Source organism: Ochlerotatus camptorhynchus, unplaced genomic scaffold (assembly GCF_037179485.1).
Source record: "Ochlerotatus camptorhynchus isolate MF236.1 unplaced genomic scaffold, CSIRO-AGI_Acam_v1.1 ptg000429l, whole genome shotgun sequence".
Taxonomy (NCBI): Eukaryota; Metazoa; Arthropoda; class Insecta; order Diptera; family Culicidae; genus Ochlerotatus; species Ochlerotatus camptorhynchus.
The window spans coordinates 699,958-716,222 of NW_027040915.1; the positions used below are offsets into that span (position 1 = coordinate 699,958).

A 16,265-nucleotide genomic window follows, 5' to 3' on the forward strand; every position below is an offset into this window, starting at 1 on the left:
ACTAGGTCAGAGAATAACCACAAAAAAATTCGTTGTTCCAGCTCCAGTGGTGTGACCGCCAGACGTCCCGCCCGCGACGACTCAGACGGGAGGTCTCCTGGGGAACCTGGTGCAGCGGCTACAGGAGACATCCAATCGCGCCAAAAAAAATCTCAATCAAAGTGAACATTTCAATTGACAAAACCATGCATTCCTTTTTTGAATTGATCGTTATTTACCCTAAAAAAAAAAAAATCGTGAAAATGGCCTATTTTTCATGCCGCCAGAGTGGACTACCCCCTTAAATAGGTCTTGTCCATCTGAAGAAATTTACCAAATGTAGCAACTTTCTACCTAATCCGACTATCAAGTTACAACAATCAGTTCGAAAAAAAATGACACACTAGTGCTACCTGTTGAGTAAATTTTGAACTGTAATGTACATCATACAATGTTGTGTCAATGTGAAAGAAATCTTTATATACTTGATCTTTCTAAGTATACCGCAACAACGCTGACACTAAAGGTTCACCCACATTAGATATGCTTACGCTGCGTTGACGTAAATTTTACAGTTAGACTTAGCTGTCACTTTTCCGCAACGCGTTACATCCAGATCTAATGTGGGTAGTTGTTATCGTTGTCGGTGAGGTCTCCGCCAGGATCAAAATCTAGTAACAGCAAGTTGAACAGGAACTTGGTCGTAATTGTTTTGTGAAATGAGGAGCTCGATAGCCGACTTTGCTTACTGAGCAGAAAATCGTTCACATTATAGAGTTAAACTTTAATTTGGCTTTCTCTAACTATATGATATAAAGCGTAAAGAAATTTGGTTGAAGGAACGGGTACGTAAAAGAAGTAATATTCCAGCTTTTGAAAAGTCGTGTTGATTGAAAATCCATTCCAAATCCTTCTCAAGAGCAGTTGTTGAAGTCGTCGGTGAGGTCGCTGCCAGGGTATAGCAGTAATAAGTTGAACGGTAACTTGATCGTGATTGTTTTGTGATGTGTGGAGCTCGGTGGACTAGTGGTGACCGATTTTTCTGAGTAGAAGACCGTGGGTTCAAAAACAGGCTCCTCCGCGATATTGGATCGTTAGGACATCAATTCAGCATATTGTTTACCAAAACGAATCCTGCTGCAATCCCAACCCTTTTATCCAACATATTCTCCTGAAAGTGCAGAAGTGTTACCGACTTTCATTCAAGCGTGTATTACGTCAAAATATTCCTACGCATTCCTTTCTTGACCAGCATTCGGACGTGGTCAGCGCTGGTATTGCCTAGTTTTAGATCACCAGCATTATGAGGATGATTGCTAGTCCCAAGTAACGTCTATTGGTACTCTGTATAATTACAGCTGATCTGGCAATAACGGAGTTGCATACTCGGGCTGTCAATCATAATCATGCTCTATAATGTTAAACAAAGCCATTTGAAACCAAATGACAAACTATCACCACCTAGTGAGTGAATTCTCAACTGAACTATCTAATAGTTCTTGTTAATATATAAAAAAAAACTTTGCTGAAGACAGCAAACTGTTCGCTAATCGACCTATCAAGTTACAGCTATAAATTAAGCGTCAAACGGTATACTAGCACCCGTGGTGAATGAATTCTAAAGTGTGCTGCCAACCATCTAATAGGGCTTGTCCATCTGAACAACTTTGCCCGAGACAGCAACCTTCTATCTTTTCCAGCAGTCAAGTTAAACAGGCAGCTAGAAGACATCATAGCAAGTGCCACTTTGTGATTGAATTCTCAAATAAGTGTCAACTGTCTTGTCAATGAGACAGAATGAACAGAATTTAGTAATAGTGAAATAACTTTTATTTACAATAATTAACGTGTTACATTTGATGCTACATTTCAATTGATTTAGCCTGAAGTACTCTTCATCTTCGATAAATAGTTTAACATTTCGTTTGTGTTTTTTTTTTCGTTTTGCAACCAGTTTACATTATTCTCCTTTCGGGTATATTTTGAATGTCGGGCGAAAATTTGGATACAGTCAACTCTCCATATCTCGATGTTTGCTTATAATCATAGAGTAAGAGCAAATTTTCATTACGTCGAAAGTAACAAAGGTAAACAAAGTCGAGCAATCAGTGTCAATCGATTCTCCTGCTATTACACTATATACTGTCCGAATATAGGATCACATCCCATTTTAAAATTTTAATTTCCAGTAAAATTGCTTTTTGACGTAATCACCTACCGATCAAAATATTTTTCGATGTTACTCAAGTCACCCGATTTCAATGGAGATGCCGTTTGTCTTAAGTAACAGTGCAGAGACACCCGTGAAAAGTGTACGTTTGTGGTTTCGTTTTCTCATTATTAAAGTGAATAAATAGAACTGTTTGTTGCTAAGACGATTTCGGTGGTTCTAAAATGATGAATGGGCTGCACGTAAGGATACGTGATTGAGAATTTTCCCTAATATCTTGGTAAATACGCTTTGATTTAAGTAACATTAGGGGGCTACCAAATGACGTATAATAACTTTTGACTCAAAAACCGGTATTGTTTAGCAAGAAAGCTAGCGATCTGCTTTGTATAATTCAAACCCCGCCTAATATGTCAAACATTGCTATCACTATGAGATTATATGTGTTTAAATGGAAATAGGAATAACTTTTCGGTCATCAATTCAAAACTTTAATTTTCTCGGATCGGTGCGAATGTCACTTTCTACATAATGAAAATTTGCTCTGCACCCACTGGAATTGAACCCAGGCCTTTTGGGGTGAGAGGCAATCACGCTTACTACTACACCACCAGCGCAGCTAAAATTTTCTCTTGATATATAATCGTTTTTGCTTTGTCCTTCTCCTTTTCCATTCCCTATTCTCTTTTCCGAAAGCGAGAAATGGCGATATAACCATAAGCTACAAAGGCTAGGATAAGAGTTAGTGCTTATGTCCCAACTGTCAGTGCAAAATGGAGCATCACTTAACCTTTCTAGCCTAGATTTTTTCAACGACCAATTAATCATATAATGACCAAAAACAAGACTTGCGGTACAAGATGTCAGAAGCATCGTGTTTAAATATTCTATTTAAACAGGCCCGATGTTCAGTAGGCCTGACCGTTTTTTTTTTTTTTTTTTTTATGTGTGAGGCATCTTTGAAGTGAAACACATATCAAATAGACAAGAAAAATCTCAGCGGCGCCGGTGGTGTAGTGGAAAGTGTGATTGCCTCTCACCCCAAAAGGCCTGGGATCAATCCCAGTCGGCCCCGCCAGGATTTTCTGAGGCACAAAGTCTCTGATCTCGCCTTCCTAGGGGAAGTAAAGCCGTTGGTCCCCGGTTCATGAGTTGATGGGTCGATAGGTAGGGTCCAGGTGTGGGAGCTGCCTTCCTGGCGCGTCGGTAGCATTGGTGCTCAGCACGGAAAACAAGATCGACGGAAAAAAACAAACCAAAGGAAAAAAAAAAAAAAAGCCGTTGGTCCCTGGTCCATGAGTTGATGGATCGATAGGTGCCTCCCTGGCGTCGATAGTATTGGTACTCAGTACGGAAAACAAATCACTCGTCACTTTTCAAATAGATCAACATATCCACCATTTTGAGAAAATCGAAGTTGAACTTCGATAGATTATTTTTTGAACTGTTTTGAAACAATACATTTTGCAATACTATTTTTAATGTAGCCAGTGAATAATAACGTTGAAAATTCAGTTGAAACGGAAAAAAAATCACAATTTTACTTTGAATTTAATGCTACAATATAGAAAAAAAAACATAGGACGTTTTGACTAGTCGGACTACATCGGACATGTTAAATTGGACGATTTTTCTCAATGACATAATCAATGAGTGTTAAATTTGACGTTTTGTTCTACATGATAGTAGATTCCCTTTCACAGATTTCAAAGTAGAACACCAAACTTTAGATTGGTCCCGCCTTTAGAAAATGAGCACCAATCATGTAAGGCAGTCCGAATGACCGAAGTAACAATCATGTACCCATCATTTCAAACTGACAATTTTTGACCAATGATTATCTTAAATAAATGAAAGTAAATTTGGATGGATCATGGATGGATCACATACAATGATAGCATAGCAATAGTTTGTATCGCTTAACTCGATTTGCTTACATTTGTTACTTAGGACAGTTGAAAAGTGACGCGAGAAATCAAAAAAAAAAAAACCCTCCATATCTCGATGTTCTATACCTCGATATTATGACCACTTTTTTGATCAATGTGTACGGTTATATTGTTCTATATCTCGATGGTTCATTAAATAGTTGACTGTAACTTATCTAACTACAAATAATGTAACCGAACTTTCCAGATCTCTGATGATTTTTTGATCGCACCATTATTTCCAGAAAAAGCGTTCTTCGCTCCTCCAGTTTTTGAAGACCTGCCAGGCGATGGTCCTCAGAATTATTCTGTCCTTTGCAGTTCGAGATGTTGGTAAGTCATTTGGTACACTAGTGTCGCCTGGTAAGGATATTCTCAACTCTTCTTTCCACTATGCAATAGATGTTAACAATATGAATAACTTTGCCAAAAACAGCAACCTTCCATATAGTTAGGCTGTCAAATAAAAGCAAGTAAATTGGAAGTCAAACCGTACACTCGCATCGCCTGGTGTGAGAATTTTTATTGAACTTTCTACTGAAAAAAAGATCTGATTTAGCTGAACAACTTTACGGCAGACAGTTACCTTCTATCTAGTCAAAATGTCAAGTTAAGCACGTAATTTTAAAATATATTGCATATCTGCGTCATCTGGATGGAAACTTCTGACCTGAGCTGTGCACCATCCAATAGACCTTATCTTTTGAAAAAATTTAATGATTTAGCGGCGCCGGTGGTGTAGTGCTAAGCGTGATTATCTCTCACCCCAACAGGCCTGGGTTCAATCCCAGTCGGCGCCACCGTGGGAGCTGCCTCCCTGGCGTTGGTAGCATTAGTGCTCAGCACGGAAAACAAGATCGACGGAAAACAAAACAAGGAAAAAAACTTTGACAAATTTTTAATCGATATGTCAAGCTTCAGAATCAGTTTAATGTCAAACTCCACCATCTAACGCCACCTGAGGAAATCCTCAACTGAACTAAATCAAAGTTGAGTCGGTTAATAATTGTCCTCGATTATCCTCACAAATCGTCTCGAATATAAGGACAATCGGATAAAATTTACTCGGTTTACGAGTACAGTGAACTCGGTGTAATTACGATATTGGATATAGTCTACGGCGTACAGTGATGCAACAACCACCACATGCACAGACGAATTGGATCAGGTACGCTCATTTATAAACTCACTATCGGCTCGTCTCGCTTTAACTCTCTGTTCTATCGATAGTCATATCCAGCAAGCACGTGGTTGGTTGAATACGATCGAAAAGTTTAATTTAATTTTCAATAGTTTACTAATGATGAACCACCATTATCTTACGTACATCAAATCTGAATCAAATGGTGTAATAAAATTTGAAATCTATCCATAAATGGCCAAGTTATAAGCACTTAAAACCTGATGCTGACACTATTCCGGCTCACATTTTTTTGATTTGGACCTCTGTATATTCGAGTAACCAACAAGCCCGCTAATTCGCCGTTTTGCAATATAAGGCTGATAATATTCAAATCAATCGTTTAATGCGTGAACAAAGATCCAGCATAAAGAGTTACGTATGTTTGTCTGTGGTCAAACAAAGTCCCCTCGTTCAGTCCGCATCGTGATCTCTTGCCGTGCGAATCTATTTACTTTTTCTGAAGGAAGTGTCCCTAGCAGCACACTTGCCATTTAACTGTTGTGGTTACTTGTATGCACCTTATTTCAGTCACAAACATGTTTCGAGGGGTGAATCGATTAGCTTGGGACCGGAGAGAGTACCAGAGCTGAGCCAAAAAATTGAGCACGTTATTTCGGGACCGTCTAGTCTTAGAGTTACCTCTATGATATTACCTTCAAATTGTCTACCTTGTTCCACTCTTATTCGTCTTCGATCCTTGTTTTGACCCTGCCCGAGATAATCTTGCTTGGAAATCGATTTGGAAAATTCCACTTCGTTCCTTCATATTCTTACAGTAATCTGCTTGAAAGTCGATTTAGAGAAACGTTTTACTGCCGCCGTGGCGTCTAAGCGCAAAAGAAAAGGGCAATCTCTTGATCCCTCTTCGGATGAAAATGATTTGAGCAATCAATTTGATTTGATCCATCATCCAGCCACAATTCCACTAAACTTTCCCGGCTTAATGCCAAAAAGAAAAAGGTCCCGCCTATTGTGATAACCACTTCCGATTTGCATGGAACTTTTGAACTTTTTTAGATTGAAGTTTTCACTTCGAATTTGACCGTTGGGGTGAATGCCGTATATTGGCTGAAGCCTTGAACGGATTCAAACATCATCTCAAGTATCTTACTGAGATGCAGCACACATTTTTTACTTACGACACCAACACTGAACGTGTGTTCAAGGTTGTCCTGAAATGTCTGCCCAGTGGTGAATCCCTGGATTAGATCAAGAATAAATTGACAAAATTACTTGGAGATGAACCAATCCAAGTAGTTAAAATGAAAATGAGATCCCATCCTGGCGATTCGTGCAACGGGATTTCTATCGATTTTTTTTAGATCACTTCAAGTCTAGTGAACTAAACAATATCAAGGCCTTAGAAAAAGCAACAAGGTTTCGCCCAAAACACGGCACTCACACCAACGGCCAATTTGAAGTGAAAACATGAATTTTACGAAGCTCAAAAGTTCCGTGAGAAGATCATGAAAATCGGAAGAGGTTATCACAACTTGGGGGACTTTTTCCTTCTTGGCAACAAGCTAGGAAAGTTTATTGGAATTTTTCCTGAATGATGCATCATTCTCATGAGCCGTGAGTATATCAAATTGATGGCTCAAGTTTATTTTCATCAGAAGGGGGATCTTTTCTTCTCCAAATCGACTTCCAAGCAGATTGCTATATAGCAATCTGCTTGGAAGTCGATTTGAAGAAGAAAAGATCCCCCTTCTGATGAAAATAAACTTGAGCCAGCACTTCTTAGTGCCAAATATTATCTGCAAATGTTCTACCCAGTTCGATTCTTATTCCTCTTCGTTCTTTGTTTGGACCCTACCCGAGGAAATCTTGCTTAGATATAGATTTGGAAAATTCCTCTTCGATCCTTGTTTAAATTTGTTGCAGCTATAGGGAGCAGTAAGACATCTTTCAGCATAAAGCAAATAGATCCGCATGGCTAGAGAGTGAATGGAGGAAACTGTTGATCTTGTGCTCTCAGCAGCAATCGCAATTGAATTATGAAAAAGAAAAACATAATCTTTTCGTTTTGTTGATTTCAGTCATTGCCGGCTTTTCATATGAACAAAATAGTATATATTTTTTTAAGTATGGCTGCTATTGTAGAAAGCATATTATTTTTTTCCCTGGCCACTTGGGTTTTTTTTTTGTATCGTTATTTAAGTTTTCAGCCTAAAGGCTGGTTCGCCTTAGGAAACACTTATCCTTGTTGAATTGTGCATCCATTAAAATTACATACCCTCGAAAATCACGCAGAACTTGTATAGCAACCGAAAACGACGACAGCTCACTAAATGGGCTAACGATGTTCACCTACACACCAATTTCCTCAATTGGTGTTGCCTTGAGATTCTGTCTTCTGAATGGTACCCTATCATTATTTGTGCGCGTGTAGTACACACGCAAGATGTTCTGTCGTCCACCAGTCATCACGCTACTAGGGTAGGAGTGTATAAAACGCCCCACCGGCGCAAAAGGCCCCCTTTGCATTTTTTTTTGAATAAAGAATTTATATTAGTGCAAAGCTTATGGGAAATCCAAGTATTCTAATGGACCACTCTACTAAAAATCGTAAATATTTCCTTATTTTTTTAACTGCCACTGAAGAAAAAGTGACTACAACCTATTTGAAGACGGTAAAATATAGCCGTTTTTCATAAAAGGGGCGTATTATACCTAGTTACCCTACATGTGTCCCAGTGGGAAACTTTCCTGAATCTTGTGCTAAAGCGATGAAATGGGTGAAGGGAATAATAAGATAACGATTTGAACGTGTTTGACTGAATTATAATATTGAAAATAGTGCCATCAGCGTCGATCAGATCTATACAAACAATGAACACTTTAAAAATTAAACATTCCAATTTTGGTCTTTATGTAAAATGATAGATAAAATCCATTAGCTAATCGTAGGAAATAGTCCATCTCTTTTCTTAGATTCTACTGGTAAAACAAAGCAGAAGAACAAAGCGTTGACTCATTGCTTTGGACTCTTGTTGGTTCTTTTTTTTATTCCTGTCAGCAAAACGGTTGGTGGCCTACGGTTTTTTATTGATTGCATTATAGAGTCCTGATGTAATGCTTTATCCAATTTGTTATTAGATTTTCTTTTTCTAGGGCCTTTTAGCGCAAGGTGGATGGGAGAAGAACACTGATGGAGCTGCTGCACTCCACTTCTGCGTTGCTGATTGACTGCTAACAAGGGTCAGGTAATTGTGTTGAGGCCGGTCGGTGGAACTGAACGCTCGTGCTAACAGTAAATTTGGACTAGAGTGGTATCCGATGAAGGGAGAGTTACTTTGGATAATCAATTGCATTTTTGGATGGACTAATGGATTGATTTTGATGAATTCCTTTTTGGCTCTCTTCTTTTGATGTGATCTCTATTTGGGGACTATGGTGAATCTATGAGGTGTCTCTCCACATCTGTAGAATGAGAGCTAGAGGTCATCGTTACCATGAATTTCATCGCTGTCTCTATAGGTTGCAGTTCGCGTATTTGAATATTAAAACATTTTTGAGTACTGGTACGACTGTTATAAATGTTGACCTGAAAGGTTCGCTAATGCGCATAATTTGGTTTGAAGAAATTATAGAAACGTTTCCGAACAATTCCATATTGGAATTCAAAGCATCGATTTCCGGCCACACAATACCCTTGTATGCGAACAAACTATTAACCCGTAAAGAACCAGGATGAAATTTATTTTTTTTTTTTCAAAATGTCATAACCGATTTTCATAAACTTAGATTTTTATTGAAGGGGAATAGTGGATCTAACTTTTGACGTAGGTTAATGAAATATGGAAAATACGAATGAATCTAGATGTTTCTACGATGTCACGTTATTATCGATTCCGGGAGTTATAGAATCCGGATCTATAAAACATAGTAATATTTCTGGAAATCGTATCATGCATCATTTAAAATCATGCCAAATAGGTAGAATCAAACAAATGAAGATCATTTGAGGTGTATCCGGTGACATATGGCCAGTTAACATCGTTTCCAGGGTTCTGGAATTCGATTCCGTGAGTTCAAATATAGGGGTTGTTATAACATTATTAAGTTCAAAGTAGCCATATCATGGAGCATGTCAAATCATTTCAAACTGACAATAAGGTCTCTGATATATCCGATGACATCTGGCCACATTGAAATCGGTTCTGGGGGTCCCAGAATCCAGTGATGTAGGCCATGGTAATATTCTAGGCAAATGAATGGCTCCAGAATCCGATTTCGTGAATCCCGGGATGCGGTACGGTAGACTCTAATTATATTGGAGAAAACAAGATCATGTGGCACTTCAAATCCTAATAAAATGCAAATATTACGTCAACGAAAACAGATTGAAATGCATTCGATGACATATGACCACATTGGCATCGGTTCCAGAGGTACCAGAATCTGGTTCTATAGGCCATCGTAATATGCGGGCCAAAATAGTTATGCTGCATGTCAAATCATGTCAAACTGACAAGGTAAGATCATTGAAATCAGTTTATCGTGTATCCGATGACAAATAGCCATCTTGGGGTCCCGGAATCTGTTCCTTTAGGCCATAGTACAATTTGAAGTAAAATAATAATGCAGCTAGTCAAATCATGCAAACACGAATGCGATATGGAAATTACAGACTATTCGAGGTAATTATTTTGATATATCCTTTTGACAACAATTACTGGGTCTCGGAATCTGGTTATATAGGCAATATTGCAGTTTGCATTGAAAGTTGGATTTTCAGCACACTTCTCAAATCACAGTTTATCCTTGTGCTATATTGTTGCCAGAAAAGATTTGATATCGTATTGATAAATAATTTAACAAATTCTTGAATACTTGCTTGAATATAAGTGCTAAGCATTCACTATTTGCACGCTACAATTATCTCATGTACTTTGTGATCTTTTGTTATTGTTTTTTGCGTCATTGTTATTGTTTTTTGCGTCATAACAAAGAAAAAAAAAACTTTTTTGGATTTACAATTTACAATTTTTTTATGCACAATACATCCTGGCAACACTGCCAGAAGCGATCCTTCAGATTGTCAACAGAAACAAAACAGAGTTGAAATTTGATTGTTGTTGTTTTCTTCAAGTTTCCTGCTGCCTCGGAATTGTGCGCTTGAAAATTGTTGTCGAAATAAATATTGTAGTAGCAACGATTACCAGGTAAAATTAAGTTTTTATTATCTTTTGATCATTGACTGATTCAACTTTTGATAATGTTTGCTTGCAGCAACATGGACGATGACGAGGCTAACGCTGAGGATCAGGAGAATCGGTACACTACGAATCAAGTGGATTACGACGTCAGCTTTGATGATAATTCTGACCAATACTCCATTGAAGCTCTCGACGATGATTGTGACCCTCTGATTCTTCCTTTGGGTCATGATGACGCTGCAGGAAACTCATACACGAATGGAGGAAAACCTGACGAGCTTGCGAAAAGTACGGGCAAAAGCGAAATTAATTTATCGCTGTGTGGATCATTCTTCAAGCGTAGGTTTGTTGGAGAAACATCAGGTAGCTTGATAGCTTCAAAAATACTGTACGGTGATACAGTAGAGGAGATTCTGCAAAGTGTGTGGACAATTGTGAAGCCGGTCATTTGTCGTGAAGTTATTTTCATCGAGGATAATGGAAGTCAGGTTCCTACCTGGGCTGATAGTGAACCATCGTATGAGGATTTGCAGAAATTCGTTTATATGCAGAATAAGAATCGGAGACGAATAAACATTGACCAAATTGACAGCAAACTGCTGATTAGCTGGAACACGAAGGACATACGAGTGCATGTACACATCTACTCAACGGCTGTATCGTGCAAGCAACTGTGGGATTTGGTCAACAACCAATTGGTGCAGTTTCAGGATACTGATCGAGCGGGTGCTCCCAACAACCAGTCTCTCTCCGTGTTGGCTAATGAGCTTCGAGAGTTGCATGGAAGACAGTTTACCGGTCACGCTAGCGCGTGGAAGCTGTGGGCAAATTACATCCACACGGCTCCAGCACACGAACGGGAACGAAGAATGGCAGAGTTACCTCCGTACTCCATAATTAAGTTCTTCAGGTCTGTACCTATTTCCGAAGCTGTGCAGCTGGAAAGTACTCGAAATGGGCTATCTGTTGCCAGCACCATCAATGACGCATTTTCAACGGAGCTAACAGTATTGGAAGAAGAGGCCGACCAATTGATTGCACTGGGACAGAGGGTAAAGCACCGCATTAGTGCACTGCGGGCTCGATCATCGATCAATTCGAGTCTAGTTTCAGCAATGCAGGACTCTATTAGACCAGAGGAAAATGAAGTAAGCCGTTCCCTTGCAGAAAACGTTTCGGATATGTATGATATTGATCATTCATTGATTGAATCATCATTTTCAAATACATACGTGATTTTTGTACCTGAACAGTTTTATTCAAATAAAGCCTTTTTACTCACACTTTTGTTAACTTCACTCTCCTTTAGCATAATTTGGCTGCCCAGCATTTTGCGACAACCCAACTGAAGGGTTAAAAACTCCACCCGGTGAATATCCACAGTGATGATAAATTTTGGTACAATCATAGTTTTCCAACCCCATAAATGTTTCCAGAGCCAAATGGGACAGGTTTTCGTTTCGATTTTCTACGTATACTTTCCTAATTCGTGATTTCATCATGCCGAATATCATTTCCACCGGATTGCAAAAGGGACAGTAAGGAGGTAGGAACACTGGAATGATGCCTATGGATCGAAGATACAGAATGATGTTGGCATCGCAATGGATGCGAGCGCCATCCATTATCCATACAGAGTTCTTTCCTGGGTATTGAAGTACTTTGTTGTTCTTAAGGGCAAATTCACGACAACATTCAAAAAATATCTTCCGGGTTAATGTTCCCTCTGTTTCAAAGCAGTCCAACACACCATGCAAACCCAGAAAACATAAGAACGATGCCCTGGGATGACGCACAAATTCACCCCGGAAAACGAGTCGTTTCCCCTTGATCCCGTAGCCACGATTCCTCAAGATGCTTCTGTTATCCAACGACACTTCGTCTAGAAATACTAGTTGATACGTATCCCAATCAAAAGAACTTAGTTCTGAGCAGTAACGGAGAATTTCATGCTCTTTGATTTGGATGGCCTTTCGTTCCAAAGCCTTCCACGTCAATCCTTCAGCATGCAAAATTCTGCAGATAGATGATCCACTAATCTTGATCTGGAATCGTTGGTAGAAAAGATCTCGACATTCCTCAAGGTAGAGAATCGGGTTCTGATGGTAGAGGTCCAAAATCCATTGCCTTTGTCGTGTACTGAATTTCCGGAATACGTGCTCCCGCTGCTTAGAGGAAAGTAGTCCATTCTCCTCGTAGGATGTTATCCAGCCGCTGATTGTTGTTTTGCTCTTACGGTACACAATTGCAAGCCTGGCTCTTGTTAGCCCGAAGAAATAGTAGCCATAAAGGCAATGATACTTAGTATTCGTGCTAGCTCTTTTATTTTCAACATTCTGTAGGATTACGTTGGCCATGTTCCTATTGTAAATAATCAATTTCCACAAAATCGACGGAAAACGAACAGCTATGAAAAATCAAAACAAACAATGACAGATGTCATAAATAAAACAGCGCATGCCAGAACTTGACAGATAGCACTTCTAATCACACTTATGCATGGTTGCACTTTAAAACTGTGCAGTCCATTTAAGGGAGAAGAGCGCAATATATTCGAAGCAAAATATTCATGATGCCTGTCAAATAATGAAAAATATGGTCAATGAAGGCTATTTGAAGTGATTCCTTTGACATTAGTCCACATTGGCATCGGTTTCTCCGGGTCTCCGGAATCCGGTTTCGTAAATCTTGGGATACTGTACGGTGGAACATAATTATATTGAAGAAAACCATATTATGCAACACTTCAAATCATAACTAAATGTAAATATAAGGCCATAGAAAACGGATCCAAATGTTTGAAATGACATATGACCACATGTGGTCCCGGAATTATGTACAATATGCTATTAGAATATTATAGGCAAACAAATTAGGTTTCATGCTAAATAGCAATCCAATCGAAAAGAAGGTCAACTGAATATATTAGATATCATTATTTTGGCATTTGGTCACTTTGGAACCGGTTCTGCGAATTCAAGAACCCGGTTCGCTTGAATATATAATTATATTCGAGTAAACCATATATCAAATCTTATCAAAATGAGCAGATGAGGTGAATTAAGTCAATTTTATATGTAGCTGTTGACATATAATCGTATTGAAATCGGATTCAGAAACTGATATGCCAGATTTACAGACATGTCTATGAATTTACAGACTTTTACATTTTTTCACAAACATTTTTTTTCGCTCCAGACTTTTACAGACTTTTTTAGTTTTTTTCACAGATATTTACAGACTTTTGTAATCAGGAGAAAATTTTAAAATTTATTTGATTACACTGTTTTACATCGTTAATCAAATTACGCGTTCGACGCATTTTGCAACACGCATTAGAAATTCACGTGTTTTCTAATCAACCACACAAACGAGCTGTCACTGTTATAGACGGTCATAGTTATAGACCTGTCAATGTGCTGCCATCTTGTGTACAAAACGAACATTTTTGATACGATTTGACGGTGGTGTGGTGGTAAGCGTGACTGCTTTCTCACCCCAATGAATTTGGGTTCAATCCCAGCCGAGGTCGGTGGGATTTTTGTGAGGCATAAAAATCTCTGGTCACGACTTCCTTCGGAGGGGAAGTAAAGTCGTTGGTCCCGGCCCATGTGTGTTGAATGGGTGTGATATCCTACGCAGGTGTGGAAGCTACCTTCCTGCACATTCGATTGCCGTCAATGGATGGCAATCGATGTCCATCGGTGATTGGCACTAGATTGTGGAGCAGAGACCGACGTTAAATAAGGGAATGAAGAAGAAAAAGACGGTTTGTTTGGATGCGTCAACTCAAAACACCCACATGCAGTTTTAGTGCTGAACGAAGCAGCCATTTGCGCCGTTTTGTACCTGAATAAGAGTCGTAAAAATGTGGAAAAAAAATCTACAAGGGACAGCCCTATGGGGTTGTACGTAATGGTGACGTAGGACTACGTAGTCTTATATAATAAATGTTATTTTTTAACTGCATCAGGAGCTTGTGTGTTGCGTAGGAATATGGATTTGAGCGGGGTTCTCTCTGTTTATACTCTTTAGTATGAGTCAGAAAAACTTAAAAACTCAAATCTCATGCATGAGTTTATGCGCCTATGAGCTTTGCCTGCCAAAATTCAACGTCGCAAAAATCACCGTTGAGTTTTCAGGTACAAAAATTCATTTCTCGGTGCTATTAATTGTTATTGCTCTTGTTTGTGCAGCAGGGGTTGGAAAACTAATACAACATGCATAAGCACGCTATCAATTGACGTTTGAGTGGTTTATATGAGTTTAAAGTTGGAATGATTTTTTGGCGTTGTGAGTGTGAGTGCGTGAATATGCAAGAGAATCTCAAGCATGAATTTTGCTTGCCACATCCGCATGCGAGTTTATTCTCGCAGGGAGACTCAATGAATAAGATTTGAAAGTGATTTTCCGAACACTGAGTATGACTATGATTGCCCTGAAAAGAACCTTTTGATATGGATTTTAGTTGGGACATGTTCAGAAATCTAACTCTTTTGATAAATATTGGTGGCCCTGAAAAGTGTCCACCCGGCTAAAGCTCTCCCCTTTTTTAATTTCAAACTCCTTCTTTCAACAAGTTGGTTAGTCTTAGCCTTTAACATAAAGACGCTTAACACTTTTTTCGGCGAATTTATGATCCTGTTTCACGTCATGGTTCTTCTCTATGCCTCAGATAAATTAGAACTTTTATACTGCGCTAAATCAAACGAGTAGAAATAAGAAGGGACGTCGGTTACGCGCTCGAATAATTGAAAATTCTAAAAATATTTAAGCGAATAGCTGGACAAATCTTTAGGATGATTAATTAATTGAATAATTGGACATTTAGGCATCCCTAGAAAATATTGTAGTTTCATGTTTTGTGGTGGTCCTTTGAGTAAGTAAATGTAACCCAAGCATCAAAAGCGGTGCGATGCTAGTTTTCATTGCTATGCTGACGGCTGAATTGAGGGGCTTAGAAGCAGAGGGAAGAAAGCCAATTATCTTAATCGATTTCCTCTTTTGATGAACATGGATTCACTAACCTATTTCGCACTATTTCTGCTATGCTCTTCTATCATCCAGAAGAACAAACGTATCAATAAATGTGAAGAGAATCGATCAAAATCACTTGCACTCCTGCTTCAAAGTTTGGCTACAAGATTACAACTCTGGAGAGCATTTTGTGTGGCCGTTGGAGGCATGTCGTTCTCAATATGGTGATGAGTGTGCAAAATGTTACGCAATTGCATTGCGAATGCTATTTCGACTTGTTTCGTCTAGAAACAATTCTCTGATGACTGTGTTGGGGAAGCAGCAAATGCATGTACGTAATTGGTGGATTTGTTAGCTATTTAATGCTTGTAATTTACCACTTTTTCAATAGTTTCTTGTTGAAAATAAACAGTCTGAAGCACGATTATCAATGCGTAGAAATATTTCTGGTCGATTGGTGATAAAATTATTGAAATTGAACCAGGGGCAGCTGAGTTATCAACGCTCAAAATCTTTCATAATTTCGTTTCATGTTCCATTTTCAGTTTTCACAAAGTGTACCCTCATATAGAAATCACAGACGTAGTCCTTCGTAAAAAAAAAACAAAGGGAACCCGAGAAGAAACCCCCTTAACGAACTTTTTCAAAGGACCAGGTAAGCTATAAGCTAAGTAAAATCAATATAAATACTTGCACTAATCATTATGTTGAGTCCATGTGATTTGAGGTATCGCACGATGGTATGATACCTCAAATCACCCGGGGTACCCGGTACATTTGAAAGAGGCCATTTTGATCATTGGGTCTGAATATGTCCACCATTGATCTTATAGTAAAATTCCAATCTTCGGAACCATAATTCCGAT

General features: G+C 38.8%; 2 protein-coding genes and 1 pseudogene across 2 annotated transcripts in view; 1 reads left to right on the forward strand and 2 right to left on the reverse strand.

The window, feature by feature from the left end:
• LOC135711270 (uncharacterized) overlaps nucleotides 1-16,265 on the reverse strand; it is a 213,065-nt gene that overhangs the window by 175,651 nt on the left and 21,149 nt on the right. The gene's annotated exons all lie outside the window — the stretch shown is intronic.
• Nucleotides 10,500-11,481, forward strand: LOC135711261 (uncharacterized; annotated as a pseudogene).
• LOC135711267 (uncharacterized) lies at nucleotides 11,718-12,879 on the reverse strand. The gene has a single exon (XM_065234063.1). The coding sequence runs from the start codon at nucleotides 12,777-12,779 to the stop codon at nucleotides 11,718-11,720; it is 1,062 nt and encodes a 353-aa protein (XP_065090135.1). The 5' UTR covers nucleotides 12,780-12,879.

Excerpts from the sequence above, each read along its gene's own strand:
- LOC135711267 (XM_065234063.1), bottom strand. The coding sequence starts at position 12,779 with ATGGCCAACGTAATCCTACAGAATGTTGAAAATAAAAGAGCTAGCACG.